The sequence below is a fragment of the Corvus brachyrhynchos genome, unplaced genomic scaffold (genome assembly GCF_000691975.1).
Source record: "Corvus brachyrhynchos isolate BGI_N302 unplaced genomic scaffold, ASM69197v1 scaffold5, whole genome shotgun sequence".
NCBI classification, from domain to species: Eukaryota; Metazoa; Chordata; class Aves; order Passeriformes; family Corvidae; genus Corvus; species Corvus brachyrhynchos.
Genome location: NW_008238321.1, coordinates 13,145,331 through 13,170,942, shown reverse-complemented (window position 1 = coordinate 13,170,942; position 25,612 = coordinate 13,145,331). Strand labels below are relative to the sequence as shown.

Genomic DNA, 25,612 nt, shown 5'->3' with positions numbered 1-25,612 from the left:
AATACCAAAGCAGCATTTAAAAATCAAACTCATCTTTTGAAGGTAATCACGTACTAGGTGCTATGAGGGATTTTACTCCTTCATTTACTTAAAAACATTCACAACTACTGAAAAATGAAATTACAGAGTGGTGATTATGAGGTTTATGGTGCTGCTCTGGGAAGTTTCTATAAACTGCCTGTTCCTCCTTTCAAAGAGAAATACTCATTATTTTCAAGAGGGATATTTATTACACTGTTTATGAAGAGTTTCCTGGTAAGTTTTTTAGGCAGTTACTTTAAAATTGTTTACTGAACAAGTATTCTGTAAGGTCAAAGGATTGCTTATCTGCAGCAGGCCTGACATTTACTCTAGGAGACTCCACTTAACAGTTCTGCTAAGTGAGAATATGTTATAAAACAGTCAGGAGCTGCTCATCCAGCTCTTTACTTTTGTCCATGATGCTGTGAGAAGACAAAACAGTTCAGTTTAGTTGCCTTTTTTTGTTAAGATTTGGAATTTCAAAACACTCCAGTGAAAGAAATGTGCCAGATTTCTCGTTCCTGGATAATAACCATCTTCAGCAAGCTGGAAAACAAAGCTATTATAACTCAAAAGTGACTTGTTAACTTTATTAACATTCACATGACCTTATTTGCAACAATTTTAGCATCTCAAAGGGAGACACTGAGGAGGAACACCTGACATCCAACTGCTGAATTTACACTCCCTTTCTATATTTTTCTCTTTAGGCTGATAATGCAGCTTCTCAAAAAACCCCTAAACATTATGTTGCATGAAGGGCAGTAAGGGACACTGAGTGCATCTGCAAACAGCTCAATTGCAAAAACTGGGAAAAGCCTCATTCTCCAGAATTTATAGTGTTTCTTTTTATTTTTCACTAAACCCCAGCTCTCTGTTCAGTCTCAATAATTAAATTTAACATGACACAGCAAGTTACATATTCCAGGGCACACTGGGGTGGGTTTTTTTTTTCAAGTCTTCAGACAAGGACAAGAGTTATGCTTGCTTGAAAATTTTATTGACAACTGTTTGGTCCCAACACACAAAACAGCACTTGAGCCACAAAAGAAAGTGTCCAAACAAGGTAGACAGCTAAGAAATGAAGTCTTTCTTCTCTCTCCCATTCCAAGAAAAAAAATAGTGCATAAATTGAGGGCTTCAGTGACATTCTTTTGAACAAACATGAATCTGAAGTAGTACATTTATTTGCTAAATAAAGAATTTCATGGTTGCAAAGCTTTTAAATCTGTAAGTCACATCATTTGTTTAACCCTTTGGATAAAAAAATATATTGCAATTCAATTAGCTATTTTGTTACACTATGAACACAACTTCTCAAAAGTATTATTCTATTACTTTCAAACAGCAATTTCAGCAGAATCACACATGAATCCAGATAAGATATGCTGACCTCCACATGTGGTATAACCACCACTTTACTTGGATAAATACCATATTTTCCTCTGAAGCAAAAACCTGGTTTTCTTCAGTACTCCAAATGACTTGTAGCTGCATCTCATGAAAATACAATTTCAGGCTGGTCTCTTCTCCCATGCATTCTCTTCTGAAACAAAGATCTAGACTGATCACTGTCAACCTTATCAAAATTAAGGTGAAAGCAGATTTTCTTGCATTTAACTCAGTAAAAACATTCCAAGAAAGCTTACTTCTAAATTTCTTCTTCTATAGCAGTATGTCTGTAGAGGTTTACTATGGACTCAAAATACTGTGCCATAATGCTCAGAAAAACTTCCCAGTGTTTCTTTGCACTTACAACAGCTATAAACTCACTACTGGTAATACTTGCCTAAATATAAAAGATTTTATAACAAAATCTGACTAGTAAAATTCTGTCTATAGCCATTGTTCAGTGGCATTTCCTGCTGCTGGCTGAAAAAATAGAGCCTGTGTTCCATCTCTTGCATATTACAATAGAATCCATCTAAAAAAAAAATATTCAGTTGGCCAGTGGAAAACTTCTAGTATAGGTTCTTTCAAGACTACAAGCAATTTATTTGCTGCCTGGCAAATACAACCCATTGTAAATGCCATGGTTACCCAGAATGGGTATAAAGTCTCACACACTGGACAATTCTGCTAACTAGAGTTAAGGTCATCCACTGACTTAACCTCTCTCCCAAAGCTGGCCCTTGCAAAAGCCAACACAAGATACCACAAATTCAAAAAGCTTCCAACACTAGGAGTAAGTCTTAGAATAAAAACAGACACAGCTAAAAGACAGCACATCAAAGAACGAGCTTCCCATTTACTGAACATGCTTAAAAATAGAAAACAAGGTTAAGCAGAACAACCTTAGCATTTCCACATGTAGCTAGAACTTTCCTTACAGGTGGAAATAGCATCAATACCTCCCATCACAAACCACTTTAATAAGACCTGCTCCATTATCTGTAATTTATGCATTAAATGCATATTTCAGAAATATCAGAATCTTCCTAACTTCATTTCTAGACACAATGAAAATGTGTGTGTCTGTATCTTACACTCATGACATCAAGACAATCTCTTCCTTAACCAAACCCATGCCAGACAAACTAAATATGAGGGAAGCTTAAAGCATCAGCATCCTAGAGAGCTCCTAAATGGAACTGAAAGCTACAGCAAACAAACATTTAAAACAAGTTTTACACAAGACCCACATAATCTTCTACAGACATCTTTAGACAGGCATTTCCAATGCAGTTACAAGTCATCTGAAAGGTCAGAGAACAAGTTTCCCCTCTGGAGAGCAATCAGCTCCCCTCACTCTTGTCATTCCAGGTCAGCGAGTTAAAATTTCTCAACAGGCTTTTGAAAGACAAATCATGCATTTCATTAATACTGTCTGAAACAATACCAGTAAGCAACAGCCTATAGAATACAATATGCTACATTTATGATTACATTACCAACAAGGCTTAAAGAAAATAAAATCTGTTCCATGTTTGTTGAATTAATATTTTGCTTTTACTGAACACATTTATGAAAACCTGTAAAATTTAAGAATAATTTAACAAATGCCAGATTTTTTTGAAAATAATAGAAAAAATCTGCTCTGCTAACAGCTGTGTTCAGTGTAAAAGGAACAAAATCTTCACAGGATACATTAAATACAAATTAATTCCTCTAGGTTTTCCATTAAAATACACATGGGCTAGCAAACAGCTTTACTTTGTGCACAGTCCATAGGTATTTGTCTTTCACACGAAAAAGAAAGAGTTAAAGCTTGGTTACAGGTGCAAGTGAGAAGTTTGCTGCCAATTTGACCTTGTTTTTGTGTTGCTTTTTGGCCGGGCTGTCCGTTGCTTCTTTGTTTACTTGGGTTTCAGAGGACTGACAGGGAGGCACTGAAGCATTCTCTGTGGTGTCAGACACCACAGAACCAGAGATCAACTTTTCTTGAGCTGTGGTAACAATTCTTTGTTTTTCTTCTTCTGTTAAAATCATTATCTCTAAAATAAATAAGACAACTCAATTTACTGAGGCTCTGCTCTTGTAAAAAAGAATATTTCTCTGCTATTAGGCAACAAAATACTTAAAAAAGAACTCAGCCTGATTTGAAGCAACATAGGGAAGCAAACTCTTACCTGGGAGGGGTGTGGGGCGTTCCTCAAACTGGATGAGATCTGCAGACTCAAGAACCACAGGATCAGGTCTCAGCTGGGGGGATGGCAGGCAAGAAGGTACTGGCTCACACAGCAGGTCCACAGGAGATGTATTTGTGAGGCAAAGGAGTTCTTGTTCTGTTTGATTAGAAGCTATGAAAATAAGGGAACATCTTTCAGAGTATCTGTAAGCTGTGAAGGTGTCACTATTGTCACAAGTAAATGTAAAGTCTCCAGGTGCAAATCTGAAGCTTTGACAACTATGCACTATTTGAAATACTAACACCAAGCTAATTTAATTAATGCTAATTAACCTCAGATTTGTCACATCAAGAGCATCTAACAAAATTCTCATCACAATACAGGAGACACTGCTATCAGAAGCTGCTACTGGACCCCCCCCCCTTAGCTTCATGTTTATAGACTTAAATTTCCACCAAATCAATGGGAAGCAGTACCCAGCAGCCATATATATATATATATATACACACACACATACACATTTATACGCTGGCAGCTCAGGACACAAGCCTAACCACAAACTCAGAGAAGTTCAAGCAGCTTTCAAGCCAAAATGTATATTAATACTAGCTGAGATTTAGTAACTCACCCTTCCCCATGCTGCTGCAATTACTCTGCTTATTTTCCCTAAGACAATAAATTTCTTATATAAATCAATTTTGCATTACCATTGCTAGGCCTTCCTAGGTTTAATTCCATTGATGAAGTGGATCCTTGGGTCTCCAGAATATGTCCATTACTGTCAGCAAGTTGATTTCCATGATCATCCACATGATCAGCAGGGGGAAAACTAGGCGAGCTAAAACGAGCTACAAAAAGGCAAGTCAATTTCATTAGTTTACTCAAGCTGCCTCTTAAAAAACTCCAAAAAACTAAGATACTGCTCAAAATTGAAATGGCTTACTTTTCATATCATTTTTCAGGACTACAATTCTCTTATGGCCATGTCCTTTAATCCAGACCACCTATTGAGAAGGAAGCAGAATTGAACATCAGCACATGCTAAACTCAAAGCATCTGCTCACTGCCTTTCATCCAGCTTTGCTCTGACATTATTGCTAACAGTAAACGAAATCACACTGCTAATTTGTACTATACTACCCAAGTAAAGGCTCCAAGTAATTGATACCAAAGGCAAGCCATAGTGCCCAAAAGTATACTAAATATACATTAATGAAACTAAATGTGTAAACATGGAGCTGAAAAATTCCATTTTGTCACTCTTCAGAAAGATTGACTTACTTAAAGGAAATATTATAGCCACAAACTAGGTCACAAAATCATCCCAGAGCAGTCAGGATATGTGGATGACAAGAACATGGTGCTTCTGACAAGGTCCCAGAATTCTTCACTCCCAAACCCAATAATGCACTCTGATCAAAATGAGGGTTCAGTACTGTACAACCATTCATTCACACAGACAGAAAATCAATTCTCTCCCTCAGAGATGCCAGGGTTGTTTACAGCCTTACTAGGAACAGTTCTTAAGCAAAATTTCACCAAAATATATGTGCTGGTTTGTTTTCTTTTTCTTTCCCAGATGTCTCTGAATATTAAAAATACAACTGGTGTAAGCTTCCCTGAAGAAGGTAATTATTCCGGTAATTCGCCCCGACTAACCAACTGTGGTTGTGTAACTACTTTTAATCCATGCACAAATCTCAAAGTAATTGTGCAAAACCGAGTTCTTCGCACCTGTGGAATTGCTCCCAAGAGCTCTTCTAAATTATTGCATCCATATGCTTTAGGCTGCAGCACTTCTCCTGTGTATTTGCTGTATGCTACTGGGAACTCATGAAGAAAAATTTGCTGATAATGGTAGGTGTGAAGTAAGGACCTCACATTCTTTGCAAACATATACAGATTTGTAAGCTTGACATATTCTTCTGCTGCACCGTTGGTAAAAACCTAGCAGAAAAAGGGAAAAAAAAAAAAAGGAGAAAGAATTAGAGCACACGCTTCCATAGCCTCTAGACACAAGGCCTTTTCAAACACATCAGAAAGGCAAGAGCTTACACACCTCAACCAAGTAAGGCAGACTCTTCAGGAGTTCAGTTAAGGTCATAAATCCATATTCACATGGATTAAGTGAAGTACTGTGGACTGTTTCATAATGTTGCTTAAGCTGTTCAACAGAGAGAAAGGATGTTCCATCCCAGGACATCAGCAAAACCAGCAACTGGGCAGTCAGAGTCCGCAGAGATTTTCTATTTATCAGCTGAATTTGCTTGCCAGATTCTGTGTCAACCACCTAGAAAAATTAATTGGTAAAGAAGGTAGGGGGCACAGAAGAGACTGATTTATAAAAAAGATGTATAGCTGGGGTTTATTTAGGCATAGCTGTATCTGACATTCCCCTAGCCAAAACCACACAAAAATCAAGCAGCTTATTACATGAAGTATTTACTTTAAATAGACAAGACCTGTACAGCAGAATTCTGTCCACTGCTAGGTATGATTTTACTCTTTGTTACAAGCCAGTTGGTCCTGACTGAGCTCCAGCCTAACACCAGCTGCTAAGTCAACAAAACTGGAGCAACTAAACCAATGTGCCCACATCCATGCAACTGCAACTTCTCTTTTCCATCGGCATAGAAGACCACTTATGTATTTACATTCAAAGTCTCAAACCATAGCTAAAAAAAAAAAAAAAAAAGTAAAGAACTGAAAGCATTAGAAGACTGAAAAACTACTACAGTTATTAGAAAACTGTTTTTCACAGTTAGAAGTCAGGTGGGGGAAAAATAAATTTATACTGTTAAAATAAGTACTAAAATAGAATTTTGTACTTATTATTTGCTAAATAAACGTGAGTATTCCCAGAGAATGCTGCAAGGTTACAAAAGAATAAAGAGAACATCATAAGAATATAGAAACTACATATAAAACCCTTTTGGACTTTCCCCTTCCTGACTTAATGCCGTACTCCAGAAACAACATTTTGTTGCACATACTGAGCCATGTCCTGTGAGACAGAAAACTCCTTAACACAACCCTACACACCTCCCAGTGGGATAACTGACAGGGCCAAAAGGTTACCTTTACAACGTGGCAGAGCTTCTGCATGAGGGCTGGCACAGAGCTGACATCGAAGTCGTGCAGGCGCAGGGCGTAGCCAAAGGTTTTGCTGTACTCAGGCAGCAGATCCGCCAGCAGCAGCGAATTGTCCTTCTGCGCCCGCAGCAGCTTCACAAACTGGGCGGCCACTGCCTTCACCTGCTCCACCTCTGTCAAGGTGAGAATCTTCTCCTCTCCACACTCCAGGACCTAGAAAACACAAGCGACACTCTGCTGAAGTGATTGATGGAGTCTGGATGAACAAAGTCATAAGCCTCAGCTGAAACTCAGGCCCGGCAGGCAGGCATTTGCTATGTACCAGGGCTCAGCCACCTCAAAAACTGTTTCTACAGCAAAGCAAAACCATGTAACTTCTGAAATACAACAAAACAAGCAGCTAAATAGCTAACTTTTTAAAAGCAAACTGAACAGAACTTTAGTAAAACTTAGCTCAGATTTTGAGGCACTGTATTTTTTTTAAATTTGTTAACAAACAGCCTCCTGATTGTGCTCAAAACCATGGACTTTACCAAAACAGCATTAATATAAGATTTTCTTAAATACAGCTGTCTAAACATTACGGGTGCACAGTTTATACCTCATAATAAAGTTTATGAGACATATGACCCCTGCTGAAACAGTTGTACATATTCCAGAAAAATGCTTTTGTCCAGTTTATGATTTTAGGACTTACAAGTAAGACATCTGGTATGGCTTCAAAGAGTTCAAGTAGTTTTGTAAACCCATAGTAAGCGAGTTTGCACTGACGCCCGAAGTGGTGGTGGTAACAAGGAATAAATTTATTGAAGGGCATTCGAAAATGGGGCTGGTGCCGCAGCAGGTCCACCACCTCCTTGGAAAACTGCTTGGTTCTTTCAATTTCCTCCTGGGTACGTTCTAAAATTAAAAAAAGAAAAAAAGCAAGAGCTACACCTCAACAGACTTACAAAATGCAACAGAATATAATAAGCAAACACAATGGCTGGTTTTCAGCCTGATCATATATTATGCCAAGTCAGTCTTTTCTTCTACCACTGAGACCTTTACTAGACTTAGATGTTTAGAAGGTTATTAGCACTTTAGAAGGTTTCAAATAGCCAAATATGCTGGGGTTTTTTCTGTATGGAAACAATCCACACTCTAATCATACCACAGAAAGCACAACTACATGCAAAAGTAGTAACACCGGTTTTTTGCCACCTGTCCTGTTCTCCTGTCCTATTACAAGTGTTCAGAGAATGACATTCTTGATTTGCTAGAACTTAGCAACTTAGTTATAAAGGTAGAAAGACAATTATAAAAAAAAAATCCAAGTCACTCCTACACATTTGAGTTACTAAAGCTTTAGAATAGTCCAAGAACAATCTGTTTAGAAACAACACAAGAAAGTTGCATGGACATACCTCTTTTGGGAATACAAATTACCATTTCATTGTCTTGCTGTGACAAACAGATGGTTGTATCTGGAATTTCTGATATAATATCAGCCAGTTCACACACTCCATACTCAGTAACATCCCAATCCTTAGAGAAACACCTGAAAATTTTAAAAATTTGTGTGTAATACAAGTATTAATGCATGCTGTGTAGGCAAAAATACATTTTTTTGAGAGTTGAGAAAGCAAGCCTCACATCCTAAAAAAAGTAAGGATAACTTCCACATTGGCAATAATACTAGCCTGGAAAACTAAGGGGAAACTAGAAATCCATTCTAAACCAGAGAAGCAAGATCTACTCTCATACGAACAGTGTAACAAAGAGCTGTATATATCAACCAGTGGTTTTAAAGTGCTTTAGGAAAAATGTAATTATGCTGTGTATACAGCTCCAGCTGGCTACACTTCTAATAGTCTGTATCTGCTTAATAGTTACAGCCATACACTCTTAAACAAGAACAGGTCCCAAGAGAAGGCAGAGACCATCTCCTAGAAAATATCATATTAAGCTTCCCAATACTGTGTAATATATTAAAATGTGTTTTACTCTTCCCATCTCTCCAACCAAAATCTCTCAGGAGAAAGAACCCTTCACAAACACTTCTATTCAACAAGTGGCCAGCACTGACTCTACATTAAGTAGATTTATAAACAACCAATAATGTGTCTTTGCCAAGAGTGGAAATAGGAAAGCGCACTCCCAAGAAGGAACTGTTGGCACATAATTTACAACAGCACACATTCAAAAACAGATTCATAGGTAGTTCTAATATGTCATGGTTGGTTTCAAGCACATTAACTATTACTTTCTATCTTCATATTAAAGAAAGCATCAATCTTAATTCTAAAAACCCAAATACCCTATTCTTTTTTATCATGCTAGAACAGAATGTTCCTGACAGGTATTACTCCTCATTTTTGCCACTGCTACATCCAGTTAAAGCAGTAAAAGTAACTCCTGACAGTTAATCTATTCATTTTATATTTCCTTCTGAAGAAAGCCTAACACTAAGTTTTCCCTTTACTGTTCATGTTAATGTGCCATGACCCACTTGCTTAAATCCAACCTTGCAGCCATGGCTCCAAAGAGAGCTAATGAAATACAGTAACCCATTTCCAACCCCAATGAAATTAGATGAACCTTAAGTACTAAGGGAAGGAGTAAAATACGGCAGAGAGCTTTTAGTTTTTGTTTCCACTGGAAGTGTAAACTTCCACATAACAGTGAAAAGGCAATGTAGCTGCCACAGTTTTGTTTTAAGATTTTAAGTGCTGACTCCTCTTGCACTAGGTATTAAAATCACCCTTAACAGACACGCCCTGCACAGTTGTTCTTGTTTCATTAAGGATAACTTACCAGTGATAAGCCTGCAAGAATTCCCTCACAATAACTTGCTTACTGGCCTGGGATTTGAGCAGCTTCAGTAAATCTTGAGTGAAGCGTTTCACCTGAGCTCTGTGCGTTAGCGTTAACAAGCGTTTGGAACCCATGCCAAGAATCTGAAAGAAAATCAGATTTAGTCACTCACATCCAGTATCCTCAGTAAGAGGTATTTAAAAGCCAATATTAGTACAGGTAGGCTAGAAAAAGAATATAATAGAGACAGCATCTGGAATGACAGCCTCATGAAGCCACCCACTTCCAGTACTAAGAACTATCCCCCCAAGAAATTCAATACTTCATCCATGAGTGCTATTGCAACTTCTGCCCATCTGCATTGGTTATTTGAAAATTCTACAACCAACTGCTTTTCAAAGTTGTAAGCTAATGTGACCACAGTAGTTTTGTAATAAGGTCACATGACTTATTTCTCACAGAAATCCCTTCAAGCCACAGGCTACACATCTCAGCCCAACTCATGAGCACTCAGCATTTACAGTCTTCTTATGCTGCACACAGCACAATTAAAAACTTTTACCCAAGCACCTACCAGAGGTTAAAAGTAGCTTCAAACTTTATTCCTGAGGCTTATATGAAGAGTTAATTTTGCCAGAAGTTGTTTTGAAAGGGTAGGCACAGAAACAGCATCTCAAGAAAGAACACACCCACCAAGGTTCAGTCAACCATCTCTTTCAAGGGGCACTAGGTAATTGCCCAGCATCTAATCTACAACAGCAACCAGGAATTCAGATAGCTGCAGCTACAATTCTGGTCAAAATGGCCAGTATCACATCACTCACCTGCAGTACGTGAGGCACTGCTTCCAGCAGCTCCATTAATTTGGAATAGCCATAGTCAGACACTCGGCATTGCTTTGCAAAGTGGTGGTGGTATGTTGGGATGAATTTGCTGACAGGGATGACACAGGATGGTTGGCTTTTGAGCAGATCTATCACTTCTCGACTGAACTGAATGAGCTGGGGATTACCTACAGGGCTCTTGGAACGCAGAAGCCAAGGATCTACAAAGAAAGAAGTCATATTATTGTACCTTTCACTAGTATTCTTCCACTGACCACTGCACTGTACTTACGGATTGAAGCTACAGCATAGGGGAAAATAAGTATGAACATTCAAGCTGAAAGTTGAAAGTTTCTCCTTATAAAAAGTTTAACAACTATACATGTTTATTAACAGAACTTATTAGTTTAATTTTTTAGCATAAAAAAATTAGTTCAGAGAAAAAGTTTTAAGCAGAAATATTTACCTGCAGTAGGAGGTGGTGGTTTGTTATGTATCCATTTGATAACTTTAATGCCATTTTGGGCAGTGGCAATGTTAACTCCAGGAACACAGGTAATCAGATGTTCTAAAGGAACACCACCTTGGCCTTCTGGCACCATTTCAAGGTCATTGAACTCTGACATGTAACAATCAGGAAAACTTTGGAGGAAAAAAAAGAAATCTTCCATTATACACTAAAATACCACTATAAAAATTGTCCTAAAAACATTGTTATTTTGAAACACTTCATGAGTAAGAGATTTCAACAACTTACTGACACATTACAGAAATCTTCATAAAATGCATATTTTAAGTAAGTGTGCTGTTTTTACTAAACAAGAATTTTAAAAGTAATCACTTCATAGGGCATTAATTTGCTATAAAGTATATAAACTCAGTTCTTAAATAAAATGGTATCCAACTGGTAATTTCCATAAGGTTTGAAGTCTTCAACCTATCAGACCTTACTAAAAACATAAATAAAAATACTTTACCTTAGTAAAGGCACAGTACCCTCATGTGTCTGTAGAAGACTGTGAACTTGGGGAGCAAATGTCTTCAGAGACAAAACCACAAAAGGAATTCTGTAAGAATCTGGATCAAATTCATGTTCACTGCAAAAATAAGAGGTTCAAGTTTCTATGCTTACTCTACACACAGCTTTAACATAGTATCTGTGCTCACATAGTAAACATACTACATGCATGTAATATACTGCTACTAGTGACAACAGCACTTGTAGTACAGTACAAGCAACTTTCATCATGTTTTCCCCAGAAGTAATACAGCTACAGTGTAGATACAAAAATGCTGCTAGCGAGGATTTTCTTGCTATTTTCTAAGCCCGTGAGAGACTTTTCTCTCTCACAGAAGAGGTAGCAGAGTATGTAAACAACCAAGCCACCTGCAGCCTTGAAAAGCCTTGTTTATGATACAATAGAAAAATATTTGGACAATGGATGTTCTAGGATTTTAGCCAATCACCCCAAGGGGTGGCTGATCCTTTGTCCAATTAGACTATGAAGAAAAAAGTCTATAAAAGAGTTTGTAAAATAATTCAATAAATCAATCTTGCTGCACAATTCCTGCCTGCTGGATCTTCTCTCCCCCTCCCTACGGCTGTGGGACACAGTGATACCCTAGGGTTGTAGTAATACTACAGCAAATTTACAGAAGTAACATTCAGAAGACCATATTTTTATTACCTATTAAAACTTTCAAACTAAATTTTAGCAGCACATACAAGATGAACACCTAATAACTCCTCTAGTAGCACAACCTGGCAACTGTTGAATTACACAAAAAACTTAATACATGGCTTCAGGAAACCTCCAGCTCACTATGAAACACTAAATGTAGCTGGAGGACAAGGAAGAATGATCAGCTACAGTTACATAATGAAATTCAGGTAACAGAAGTCTCTAGTATGTACAACCTTCCTACATAACCAGAGAAATGCAGGCAACCTTCCAGCTTCCATTAAAGAAGTGTTCAAGTCCTGGCACCTGTGCTAGAACACAATTCTCTTACCTGGGCACACTAACCCATGAGAGCTGCCTAGAAAATTCAATGGCCCATCTCGCTATTTTCTGCCTGACTTAATTCTTGTGAACATAAGAGGAATGACTGGAGTACACCATGAGAACACACACCTCGACTTTAATACACCTGTACACTATAAATGCTGTTCAAATATTTGTAAGATTTATAGTATTTTATACACAGCTTACACAAAGTCCTTATTCAGGCAATGCTGCTTACAAACAGGCTCGTGATATTCCAACTCTTCAAATATTATTGGACTACAGTTTGCTGAGGAGCCATCATGTGACTGTGAAGATCCCAAGGGACTCTGCCTGGCTTGGCTGCTGGGCAGGAGGCACACGAGCCTCCCACCTCCCTGGTCACGGATCGCCACAGTGTCTGTGAGTTTATACAAGTCTGAGACAATTAACTTACGGCCAAATCTAAAAGAGAAAGATTGAAATAAATGCACTTTATAAACGCAGGTAAGACAATGCTATAATCTGCCTTTTTTGTTTAATAAACGGGAACATGCTAGAAACTATTTAATGCAAAATGTTAAGGTAACTAACCTATTCATAGCAATGCAAAAGAATTAAGTAAAATACTGAAAGTAGAACCCTCTAAAAAAGGCCAGTTTTGCCATCATTGCCTCTGGATACAAAATATGCTGCAACACCTAACAACAAAAATTCCTAACTTTCCACTCTGCTACTCTCTCTAAGTCACTGCAAAAGTCATACATGATCAGACTTTTTTTTAGAAGCACTGGAGGGGAAACCACCAGGAACTCACTTTTTTTCATAGATTTCTGTGAATTTGAACACAGGCAAGCAACAAGCAGGTGCATCCTGCAGAATGGACATTGCTTCTGAGCTGTAAGAGAAGTTTTGCAGCATTAGCACAAAATTAATCTGCTGTTATTAGACTCCAGCCTAAACTAGTGAGATATTTACAGACACAGTTTATGAACTATAAATGAAACAGGACAAACTGCATCCCCTTCTATTGCAGCACTGTAAAAGTTGTCATTTTAGATCAGGGAGTGCAAGTAGTAACACTTCTGTTAGTTCATCAGGTCAGGTCTCTGAAGGAGTTGCATCTGTCATAGGTGGTGCTAAGATCTGAGCACCTATAAAAACCTCAAAGCTGCAGAATTAGAAGTTATCAGCCTGGTCATTACATTACAAACTTTGAACAGGCAAGAATGAAATAAAGTCAATGGCAAGTAGTATACAAGTGTAGAATACTCTACAGTCCAAGCACTAGTTTCATTCCCTGGAGAAATGACAACAACTTTTTTCCTAATGTTTTCTTTTCTGGAAGAAAAAAACCTCACTTGTGTTCTCACTAGCATCAGCACTCTAAGTTGTATCATATTTCACGTACCAAATGAAATGCTGCTGGTGTATCCCTGATGTTCAACTGTGTACCCACCCTCAAAAACAAAATTCACACACGCTTTCTTGAAAGAAAGAAGAAATAGAGATGGCCCAGTGTAATCTTAACTCAGCTGCACTAATTAAGTTAAAGGTATATCAGTATTATGCAAGAATAGTAGTGCAGCTATTAAACCCTCTTAAACAGAGATCTAGAGTCTTCAGATGGAACTTAAAATATAAGCAGTACAGAAATGCTAAACTAAAAACCAGCCTAGTTGTATTTAACACATTTATCAAGTCATACAACAGATTTTTCTTTACTTCCCTATTATCCCTTTAAGCAGTATTTTAAATCATCTCTCAGCTACTATACATACTAGGACAATTAAGAAGATACCAAAGTGCTTATTACCTAAGTAGAGAGAGTGATTTACTAGCAGCTCCCGTTGCTAATGAGACCTGGATCCTCTTACTGCCAATTTTGTATCTGTGCAGACTGTTGACAGCACTGATGGCTTCTTGGAGGTTTTCCATCTGAACATTGGCCTTCAGCTGGTAGTCTGTGTGAGGACTGAGCTCCACACTTTTGACCTGAGAGGAAGAAAACACCTCATACATTTACAGCAAAATATTAACCCAAAGCAAGTCACCACTAGAGCAGTCTTGCTTTGGCCAAGAGCCAAATACAACACTAAAGGGAAGGAAGTGATGAACCACAGCCATCAGTGCAATGCAAACAAGAGCCAAGTACAGTGATCCCAGACTAAGGCAAGTCGATGGTATTTCATTAACACAAGCATCATCTTCCCAAGTAATGATTATGCCAGAAAAATGTCATCCACAGATCAGACAGAAATAGGACCACTGACCTCACCTTCCATAACTGCTTTTTACCAATTCACACTTTCCCTGCTTTTGATCACTTCTGACTCAAAACAGTTTTTACTGTGATTTTTAAGCTGACATTAGGAATTCAGCTTTACAGCTTAAAAAGATTATCCTGTTAAAGCTTAAGTCTCATCCCTACATACTAATGAGACACTTAGTAGGAATTTTATATACCAAACTTCAGAATACCAGATCTAAGAAGACCACACACAGATTAAAAACCTAGTACAAGTGGTTATCTGGTCTTTTTAACAGGAAAAAAACCCTCCACAATCCATCCTTTTAACAAGGTTTAAAAGTCCTGCTCCCAACACCTTTCTACTTCTGCTCACCTGAAACTAAACCACAAACATATCCCTAAATACATAAACAGGAAGTATTTAAAAAACAGACTTAATAAAAATATTTGAGCCTTTACCTTGCCATGTCTTGAGAAGATTTCTTGTAAATTTTGCTGCAACTCTTTCCTGGACAATCTGTAATCTATGTTGCTGATCTGAATGTCTGCACCATTTGCAAAAGGATCAGGGCAGTCTGTACCACTGGTATGATTCACTACATTAAATGTGAGTGGAGATGATCTATTTGAAAGATTGGGAGACATACTCCTGGATAAAATAAAAACATTTATGAGCTGAAGTAACTGCACAATTCCAATATATACATCTCAAAATCAAGTAACAGACACAGGTTTAGCGCACAAATACAGCGCTTAGAAGGGATTTTCCCAGTATGTGTGTGCAGGCAAAACAAATTCCAGCACAAGCAAATCAGCTGTCAATAATCAATGTATATATTGGTGAAGTCTCACTTCCCCTCCCAAGACAGACAAACACTTACCGAGATGACCAACAACTCTGAGACATCAGTAAAGGACTGAGTTGTCTTGAGGCTGTCAACTTACTGAAAGCAGAGGGATAGCTGACCTGAAATACAGTTTCATCTTTATCTTTTTTATCTACAGGGGAATTGGTAATGCTCCTGGAAGCAGAGGTCTCTTTTCTATTTACAAATATATGTAGGAAAAAGAAAAAACATCACGTTTCAGAATTTACATTAAAAAAATATGTAACTAATATCAACATCTATTTTTATTTTTAAACATACTTCTGACTATTTTTGGAGGACAAGTCTCCTGCTCCCATTTTTTTCGTTGCCAGAGACACGGAAATTGCTGCATTAGAGTTACTCTGAGGAGAAGGAATTTGTTCTCTTAAACGTTCTTGCTGGTTTTCAGTATTTCTACTGATGTTCTTTGATTCAAGGCGGCACAGCTCCTATATGAAACAGATAAAAGGTCAGCATAAAAGCACCAGACATCCCTTGCCAGAGGCTTTCTTTCTGATGGAAGGCTAGGTGACTGACCATTTTTTCTTTAATAGTGTTTTCATTGGTATTTCATAATAAGGAATTTTTGATTTTCTGCAGCAGAAGACAGTAGACTGTCAATTAGTTGAAATGTTTTGCTACATTATAGGTCTAACCCTACTTCTCCTTAAAACAAGGAATATGGACCACTCTAGATGTTACTCATCACCAGTGCAAAAGTCAAAAGTGGCAAGAACTTGAGAGCTAATACCAGCAGTATTTTCAATTTGAGAAAAACATGGCAGGGAGGGGGAACAACAACCACCCTCACATTAATTGTCTGCTTCCCAAGCAGATGAATACAGCTTTCATTCAGGAATGTCAACCCACATTACAGTTAGTCATTTAATAGGACTGACAAGTTAAAGTTGTAACAGAAGCAATCCTCAGAACACAAGGAAAAGCAAGAATACGGAACAAGGCAGAACAACAATACCTGTAAACTTTTGACATTTGTGGGTTTGATGATAGATCCATGGATCTGGAATCCTCTCCCAGCAGAGCCTTTGGTACCAGCAGACTGATCATTCGAGTCTTTGTTGAGGAGGCACAGCTTCGTGTTCTTGTTAATTTTTTTGGGAGACTTGACCTTCTCAGTTCCCACAAAACTGGAGCTTTTTGTTTCACTAAATTCTTTGGTTTTGGGAGTGAAAGACACTACAATCCTGTTACCAAAAACATCTTCATTTTCCATTCGCTTCCGAGCCCGTTCTGCACTTTCCTGGTTCAAGAAGCGGAGAATTGCGCTGCTTCCAGAAATACTCAGCACCTTCCCTCCACAGTTGTCTGACAAACGCCTCAGGCGATTGCTGACACTTTTGCTGTCTCTGTTTGTTGGCAGATTATAGACATATAACAGTGTATGACAAGCCTGTTAAAAGGGAGGAAGATTTCAGTCTGATTATGCCAGAATACCCTCTGGTCCAAACCCAGTAGTTTTAACACTGGTTCTGGTGACCATGCCCTCCTCCCACCACCTCCATCCCATCACCAAGTTACTCCTTTCGCAGCACTCAATCTGTTTGGAAAACTCTCATACCACGGTAGACCCTCAAACTTCCATCTCAAATATAATTTAAAGTTAGAATAGACTATAGAGTCCCTGATCAATGGATCAATACCTGATCAGTTCTCCAGAAGAGAAAGCACCATTGTTAACCATCCAGTAACCCATATGTTCTATACATGCATGTGAAAACATAGGTCAGGAAGTTATTTCCAAGAAAGAAAAAATCATGAGTGCTGTACAAAGACACCATAACATATCCAGAGGGAATCACCAAGGAAGACAAAAGCCCAAGAAAAGACAATCACATAAAACTTAAGAAAGCATCACTAAGATGTCTTAATGCACAACTGAGTTCTTACCCAAATTTTCTGCAAGGGAAAGAAAAGCATGTAAGGTATATTATCTGCTAAAATAGTTATTGGTAAGAATGTGACTTTGCTATTCCGTTTTTTAGTAAACTACTTTATAATTTTATTATTTTATTCTTTCTGCCTTAAAGCAGAAAGCAAACATTCACATGGTAGTAACTGAAATACAGACAGTGGCCAAATACACAGCAGACATCACTCCCCATCATAGCTAACACATACATAATTTCAGCCTGTTCTCCTCCTAAATTACAACAAAAACTCCAATCTGACACTTGGGAAGGTCTGTTGCATCAAGAATTAAAATCTTTACCGGCATTTTCAGTGGTAACCTTGGTGGCAAGTCTGAAATAAATTCTTCAAAACAAATAAGCTCATGGGCATGATGTAAGAGTGCTTCTGAAGCTTGGTTTTTATGCACCAAAATTATTCGGAAACCATGTCGATGTCTCAGGTCACTCAGTTCCAAAGCAAAGTTTACATCCGCTGGAGGCGAAAAAAATTAAATAGGCAAGGAAACACTTGAAAAATCTGATTGAAGAAACAAAACCACAAATCTCACTCAAGTTCTGTTTACCAGTAGAAATTTCCAATGAAAAAACACCACCAGCTACCAGGCTTCTCAGACATTATTTAAAATCAGCAGTTCACATTCAGTCTCAAGACAAGGGCTTCCTTTTAACTGCAGCTTGTAGCAATTCATCAGCAGGGCATTGGACTGGTACTGGATATTTCTATAGCAAACATTTGTTTAGCTTTAGGGAGAAACCCAAGGCCATCACATGGCAATTCAATAGTTGAGTGGATTGCAGATTTAACTGTATAATATGCTACTATGAGAATTAAAAACAAATACATTTTTTTAGACACATACCTACTGATACTCAAAAAGGCATCAAATCATAACAGTGACTAAACTGAGCCAAGTTCTCTTCTTACTCTCCCTGCTTTTTCTCTGCTGCCATTGACATTAAGAATTCTTCAGCAGTTCAGTTAAAGCTGGTTCTGAACACCACCCTTGGCAATCAAAATAGCATCATATGCAAAAATACTATGGAAGAGAGGAACTGAAGCCAGCACTGTAGCTGAGTATCACAAACACTTACTTGACACAAGAACCACAGTGGCAGGTGCAGTGTGTGTATCAGCAAATCTCCTCAGACTCTGTCTGAGTTTGTCATCAGCAGCATTCTTGGCTGTAGCATTGATATGTGCAACAGTCACCTGTGGAAATACATAGACACATTGAAGAAAAGCTTCAATGTGAACTGTGCTTACTTCAATGGAATTTTTAAAAAAACTTAAAATACAAGCTCTCGCATGCACTTTTAATTTAGGTAAATTAATGCACGCATGCATGAAATGGAACATGTAGGGATCAAAAAGTGTTCTGTGAGCACTAAACTTCAACCCTACTTGTTCAGCAATGTCTTTGGGGTGACTTCTGCTGTTCTGTTTAAAGGATCACAATTCATAGACCTCAAAAACATGCCAAAATACTGTCAACCTGTTATTATACCTGCAATTTAGAAAGTGGTAATTTCTGACATAGAAACCAGCACAAAAAGTTCAAAAAAATATGAAGAAACAGAAGGTATTGATGGAAAAATATATGTAGCATTAAAGGTGCTCCAATCAATACCACTAATCTACAGGCGTCCTTACCAATCAGCACAGTATTCACTAACAAAGTAAAAAAGTTAATCATAGATCTTTTAGGTTAATCACTTAGTCACAGATTTGAAGGATAACAAAAACTCCACCACATTTTAGTGGATGAGATAAAAACACTCTTGTGAACACTAAAACTAAAGCTAAACCAGTTACCTACAGAAAACGGAATGCAGATTCACTTTTAAAAAATATCACAGCAGGAGAAAAAAGAAATCAATGTTAGAGACCCCAACCATAAACTAAATATGCAATAAACCCACAGAAGTGAACAAAGCTTTAATGAATGATAATCACTCTTGGCACACTCAAAGTACACAAATTCTCAAGCAAGAACACCAAGCTGGTGCTGGTTGGATACCTGGCAGTTGTTTAGCTCCTGAATGACTTCTTTGTTTTCTTTACTAATGTCACACACACAGATGAATTCTGCCTCTCTGTGACCTTTAAAAAATTTCTCACGAATCCTCTGCACAACTGCTATAGCTGAACGGCCAGTGGGAACTGAGCAGTTTTCAATATCCCAGAAGACTCCAATGGGGGGCAAGTTTTCCAGAACTTGGCCTGTTATTGCAACTTCCGGGGACCCTGTGCAGATGGAAGAACACAGCTCATTTTATCTCCAAATACTGAAAATGCTAAACCTAGCATACTATGCTAGACATGGGAAGCCTTATGAACAACGTGCCCAGGAATGCAAGTTCAGTTTTACTTTCTTACGGAATCCAACAAACCATGAGTCTTAAACAGAAATTTAGGCACTATCAAGTTCGGATAAAGATGCAAGACAACTTTGACTTCACCTTTAAGCTCTCAAACAATCAAGTAATATATTTTAAAAATTACCAAATGTCACAAAAAACTGTCTGAAGTTGCCTAACACTTGGTGCTGTATCAGCAACAGAAGCAAAACATGGAAACCGTTCAAATTCACATTGTGGATTAGATAAATCTAAACAAAACTGGATGAGATGACCAGCATCATGATGGCAATTACAGAAAATTAAGGCACTATACAACTAACACAAAGGTATCCTACAGCTCAGGAGAGGGAGCTTAGGAGTTTTTGCTACTGCAGGCTAAGCTGGTGTTTCAGCACTCTGAAAATCTATTTAAATTTGAACCAACATTATACAACCATTCCCTCCCCTCAAAACAACTAGAAAAGAAACACGAGGAATGACACAGAATCCTCACAGTTCAAGAACAAGCTACAAATTAATGTTACCTGAGACTTTAAAATAAGGCACACCAGACAATCATATTTGTTTGTGTGTATGTTGACTAGTTACACAAAAGATTCACTGGAATCACATTTTGTAAAGACACTTGATTGGGGTGTATCACCTTAAAAACCTTAAAATGGATGTAGTCTTAAAGTAAAACTATCAATTTCTTAATATTCTGTGACTTTTAAAAGAGTTTATAACTTTTATACTAGATAAAATTTCGTAATTGAAGCAGTACTAACACTGTAGAAAGACCATGCAATTATTTCACACAGTATTTTCCCCTTAAGAACACTTGAGGAAGCTATACTGTAATTATAAATGTTACACCTTTACTGCATATGGAGTAACAACAGACACAGAGCTATGAAAATGCTTTTCAATTATGGCTATAGATAATTTCGTTATACATGACCAGAACAAAATAGCTTCCAAGTCTGCAGAATTTCTTTTTCTAGTTCTTAAAACAGTAAGAACAATAACAGTAAAATCAAAACTCAAGGCAAACAATACAGTAAGTTAACTAAGTAGTCAAAACATGTAAAAGCAAGTGATGAATTTTCAAGAGAGACAAGATATTTTTTTACTGTTTAGTCTTTTATGACTTTACAGAAGTTTCCAGATAACAGTGCAATTTAAGAGAACTCTTGCTGTGCAACAGTATCTAAAAGGAGAACATCAACTAAATGGAAGTTTCAAACAAACGTGGTTTACCATATTTCTGTGGTGATTTGCCAAGGCTGCTTGCCAGTATCAAACTCTTCTCATTTCCTGTTCCTTTGGTTCCACAGCCATTACAGATTGGGATAGGAACAGGTGCAGTCTGTGCACTTGGAGGAGGAATATTTGGCCAGATTTTAGCAGCATCAACTAGGCTGTTTCTGGTTGGCTGTTGGGACAATTTTTCAGAATACATGTTCATTTAGTATACAAAATTAACACATGCTAATCCATGCTAGAAACATTCAGTTTCCCTTCCGCAACAAATGCCAGTTCAGATGTACTCTACAAAGCTAATTAACAACAGTATGATGGCATGAAGGAAGCTTCTGTCCTTCTATCCCAGCATATTCAGCTTTAGATTTCCAAATGCAAGAAAGATTCTACTAAACTCAACATATCAAGACATGTCACCTTTAAGTACTACTAATATACATCCTCTAAAAAAAACAAACAACAAAGCTCAGTCAGAGACCTAGTACGCAAAACCAGCACATGAAGAGTAGAAGGTGTGATGGTAATTCCAAATATACTGAATTCACCATTTAGTTCATTAAAATTACATTTCACTTTTATATTGGAAACTCAAACTTAGAAGTTTAAGTAACACATCCTGCAAAGTTGAGTATATTATTTCACTAGAAATTCCTAGTGATGCTCAAGCACAGTTCTAACAAGTTCTAAATTTTACTAAATTGGTACTAAAGTATAAATTACAAATTTGGGAAGACTGAACGAAGACCTATCAAACCAAACCATCAAATTCACATTCAAACCAGGACTAGAATATCCTTGTAGCATAAGATGTATCATCTGACTTACAAATGGCTCTTTATTGATCAGCTGCCCAAGGGTACATCTTAACTGTTGTTAGCCTTTTCTCAGAGTCCCTACCATGGAACAGTTTAATTGGAGCTGTAAAGAAGAGATGACTGGATTTGAAAGAAGTTAGAACGCCACTTGAGTACATTAAAGATCCCCTGTAGGCTAAACATTGTGATATCTCTTTTGTCTTCCTATGGCACTGAATGTTACCTCAGAAAAGAGCTCAGCTTCAAAAAGGCTGTCTAGTACACTTGGACTGTGCATCACCAACTAGGGGGATGCAAGCTACACCTTCAGGGGCTGGTGTTTTGCTCAAGTTACACAGTTTCAACATGAACCACATAGCACAGTGAGGAAGGAGAACCACGGGGTGTACAAACCTTGCTCAAGCAGTCAGTGCAGTAGTGAGAGCCCTTCAGACACACGGGAGGCGCCACGTTTAGGTGCAGAGGGTTGGCGCACGCGCGTGACGTCAGCTCCGACTGTGCAACGTGCTCATCCAAGCGCCCCGCGGCCCCACTCGTGAACTCGGGACAGGGGAAATAGCCAGAAGATGGACAGCTCTGCAGGGCTGGGAACTGATGCAGTTTGTGCACGTTACCGTGACAGGGCTGGAAATGGAGTTTTCCACAACAGGCCAGATGCTGACAGGAAGGTACACTGTTTTCTACGCACATACCAGAGAATTCACTGGAAATTCCTGCCAAATTGCTTCTAGCTGAAGGGTTCTTCAGTGAAGATGCAGACTGATAAGCAAATCCTGACCCTACTTGACAAGTTATTGTCCCAGTGCTTTTTGAATCTAATACTGTGCCAGGGTGAATCAGGTTTCCACCACCACCACCACCACAATGCATTTGTGGAGTACAAGAAGAGTCAGAGCCATGAGCACAGCAGCTTACTTTGGGGCCAGGGGAAAGCTGTAATTGCTGTTGCTGAAGAGGATGAACATCAGGAAGCGGCACTGCTGGAAACAATTTAGAGCCAGAGTGAGGAGATGCAGCATCCTTCAAGTCTACAGCAGCTTTCTTGTTCTCCATGTAATCTTTCTGGAAAATGAAAGCACAGTTACACTCACATAAATTAATAAAACGATAATTTTATAGGGTAAAAAGAGCGTATTTTAAGACTATTACAATTTTGCATTCAAAGTGCTACCCTTATGATTACTATTACCTTACTGACTGAACACGTAAAATATTAAAAGAACCACGTCGGTTACGTGTGCCAGTCTTAGGTATACTGGTATCAGTGGATTTTGGAAACAACAAACCCAAAGAGCTATACACCAAATAGCAATGAGTCCATAAAACAGGATCATAAAAGCAGAAAACTGTTAGGCTAAAGCTCAGAGATCCTTATTTCTTGTAAGAACAAACACAGATGGATGTGACAAAGCTTCACAATTTGCAGATACACAAATAATCATATTTTAGTTTGAGTAACGATTTAAAAATTGTATAAAAATTCTGAAAGTAATTTATTAAAAGAGTATGACTTAAATAAATTAGAAATTACATCAAGCAGGTAATATAGCAGAGGGCAAAGAAGGCTAAAGCTTCACAACAACTAAGTGATTTTTGTCTATTCTGATTTAAGATAACAAGATGTACAGACAAAGGCACAGACAAAGTTTTTACAAATGCCAGCAGTGAAAACCAAGCAAGGTTAAAAGAAGCATAAAATACTCAAGGCCAGTAGAGGTAACCTGCACAGAACACTGCTACAAAACTTTTGAACAACTTTTATTTTCCAAATTGAATTTAATGCATTTTCTAGTACACATGAATGAATAATTAATTACTCAACTTGAAAACCATTCCTCTCTACTTGATGCTACATCTCATGAAGATAAACTCTGCCAAAAATCTGTCTGGAACTGATTTATATACCAAATTCCAGATTTTATGGCAGCTCCCTTCCTAACCCCCAACATGCGAAAACAGCAACACACTCATTCATTTCTCTTATGCCTTTACTTAAAGACAGATTAAATGTGTCTGAATCAGTGTTATTTAACAGTTGGAGCTAACTTGCTCAAGTACCTAATTGTGTTATACTACTCCTTCTAATCCTTAGCCTTTGCATCTTAAATGTATAGAATTATGTACATTACAGAAAAGGAACATTTAAAGAAATGGAAACAAGGAGTAAGACATTGTGAAGAACAGTATCCACAACTGCTATAGCTACTATACAATAATAATTCAGAGAACTATATTTGCCTCCAAACTAAACAGAAAAACTGGAAGCATGACCTCCCCTACTCTACTCTTCAACAATAACTTGGCAGAGCTCTCCAGAAGCTCCTTACACACCTTTTAGGCAGCCGGTTGCATTATTCCAAACAGCTGTGGCAAATAAAGCCTGACAAGCAAAGCAACTTGCCTGTTCTCACCGACACTGGTGTGAGTGCTGTGAGCACAACTGAAGGCCTCAAATGCCCAGGCAGATTTTGTACTTACCTTGGTAACTGCGGCCTCCTCTTCCTTCCCTCCCCAATCCCCTTTAGTCAGTAACACCACTGGAGTCAGCCACCCACCCCCTCTGCACTGGGGGCCCAACTATACTCTTAGGGAAGGCAGAAATTACCGTTTTCGCACTACAAGGCAAAGCCTTCTCAGCAGCAGAAAAGCAATTAGAAAGTTTCCAGAGCCATGGTTTAGCATCATTCTCTTGTCTCTGAAGCCATCCCAATGATCTATTGCAGAGGTTCTCCGTCCTGTTTCCTTCCATCATACAGCCAAACAAAAAGGTTCAACATCCTTTCATCCCCCCTTCCTTTCATTCTTCCCACCTGCTGAAGGGAAACAAAAAAACCCCATGCTTTAAATAACTTTTAAGGCAAGACAGAAAAACCGTGGTGATCTTAAGAATTCCACTACTGCTCCATCAGTGAACCTGCATCATTTATGTTAAGTTTAATTATGCCCATGGCCAAGGTCTTCACTATCCTTTTTAATATAGGAATGCTCCTCGTGACCTGCAGCACAGAAGAACCAGTCTAAGGGAAACACCTTGAGGTCCATGGCATTAGCTGGAGTCACACAGCTGCTGATACGAAAGAGTAGTCTCAAACCTTCAGTGCACTCTCCTAGAAGGACAAGCCAGGAAGTAAGAACAACTCAGTTGTAAATACACAACAGGTGCAACTGAACTCAGCTGAAAGAATTGAGCTGTATATTCACTGTTTTTCCACCGGCTAAGAAAACCTATACATAACACACCTCTATTAAACACACAGTATTTTGCATTTAAAAAAGAACTTCAAATTATTAAAATAAATCTACAAATACTTCTGCTAGTTCTCAAGCTGTCCCACTGTACATCAACTTAGCTTTACAGAACCACAAAGCAGCAAAGCAACCTAAGGCTCAGTACGAGAAAAACTGTGGTTAGCAATGAAGTCTTCTTCCCCTCCAACTACGTGCTGCATTCGTTAGATTACACTCCTTCAGGTTCTTTTGTATTTAATCTTCAACACAAGAACCATAGAACACATTACATAGCGGTACATTTACCTCTGCATTGTTTTTAACCTCAAAAGAAGTTTTACGGGCTTTTTTTCTTTAAGCAGAAATGCTTATTCACGCCAATCCTAGCTATCCGAAAATTATGCTGTATACAGTATCAAGTTCATCCAGTTCTACAACTCCAGAGTACGTTACTTTTGAATGTGTCTGATAGCACCGGTTAATTTCGGAATTAAAACGGTAACTGAAAAGAGTTAGCGTTACATTCACCACCAAAGCCCCCGCTTCTCCCTCTGCGTCCCGAGGCGCTTCTAGACCGACCCTCCCCCACGCCACCCCACCGGCCCCAGAGCGCTGCCGGGCTCCGGC

General features: G+C 38.3%; 1 protein-coding gene across 2 annotated transcripts; it reads right to left on the bottom strand.

Moving 5' to 3' along the window:
* Positions 1–999: 999 nt before the first annotated feature.
* KIAA0430 (KIAA0430 ortholog) lies at positions 1,000–25,517 on the bottom strand. Of its 2 annotated transcripts, none has more exons than XM_008633533.2 (26): positions 24,363–25,517; positions 22,151–22,819; positions 20,940–21,114; positions 19,358–19,584; positions 18,432–18,549; positions 17,639–17,811; positions 16,385–16,819; positions 15,688–15,857; positions 15,421–15,582; positions 14,999–15,188; positions 14,105–14,283; positions 13,106–13,186; positions 12,517–12,753; positions 11,281–11,400; positions 10,770–10,945; positions 10,304–10,524; positions 9,480–9,622; positions 8,090–8,223; positions 7,381–7,583; positions 6,669–6,896; positions 5,650–5,880; positions 5,325–5,537; positions 4,534–4,594; positions 4,298–4,438; positions 3,591–3,761; positions 1,000–3,455 (listed from the first exon to the last, which is right to left on the bottom strand). In XM_008633533.2, the coding sequence occupies exons 1-26, from the start codon at positions 24,507–24,509 to the stop codon at positions 3,223–3,225; spliced, it is 5,238 nt and encodes a 1,745-aa protein (XP_008631755.1). In that variant the 5' UTR covers positions 24,510–25,517; the 3' UTR covers positions 1,000–3,222. The 2 variants fall into 2 exon arrangements, with proteins under 2 accessions (XP_008631755.1, XP_017589718.1); XM_017734229.1 differs by having other exon boundaries at positions 22,673–22,819; positions 24,363–25,516.
* Between the last annotated feature and the right edge of the window lie 95 nt (positions 25,518–25,612).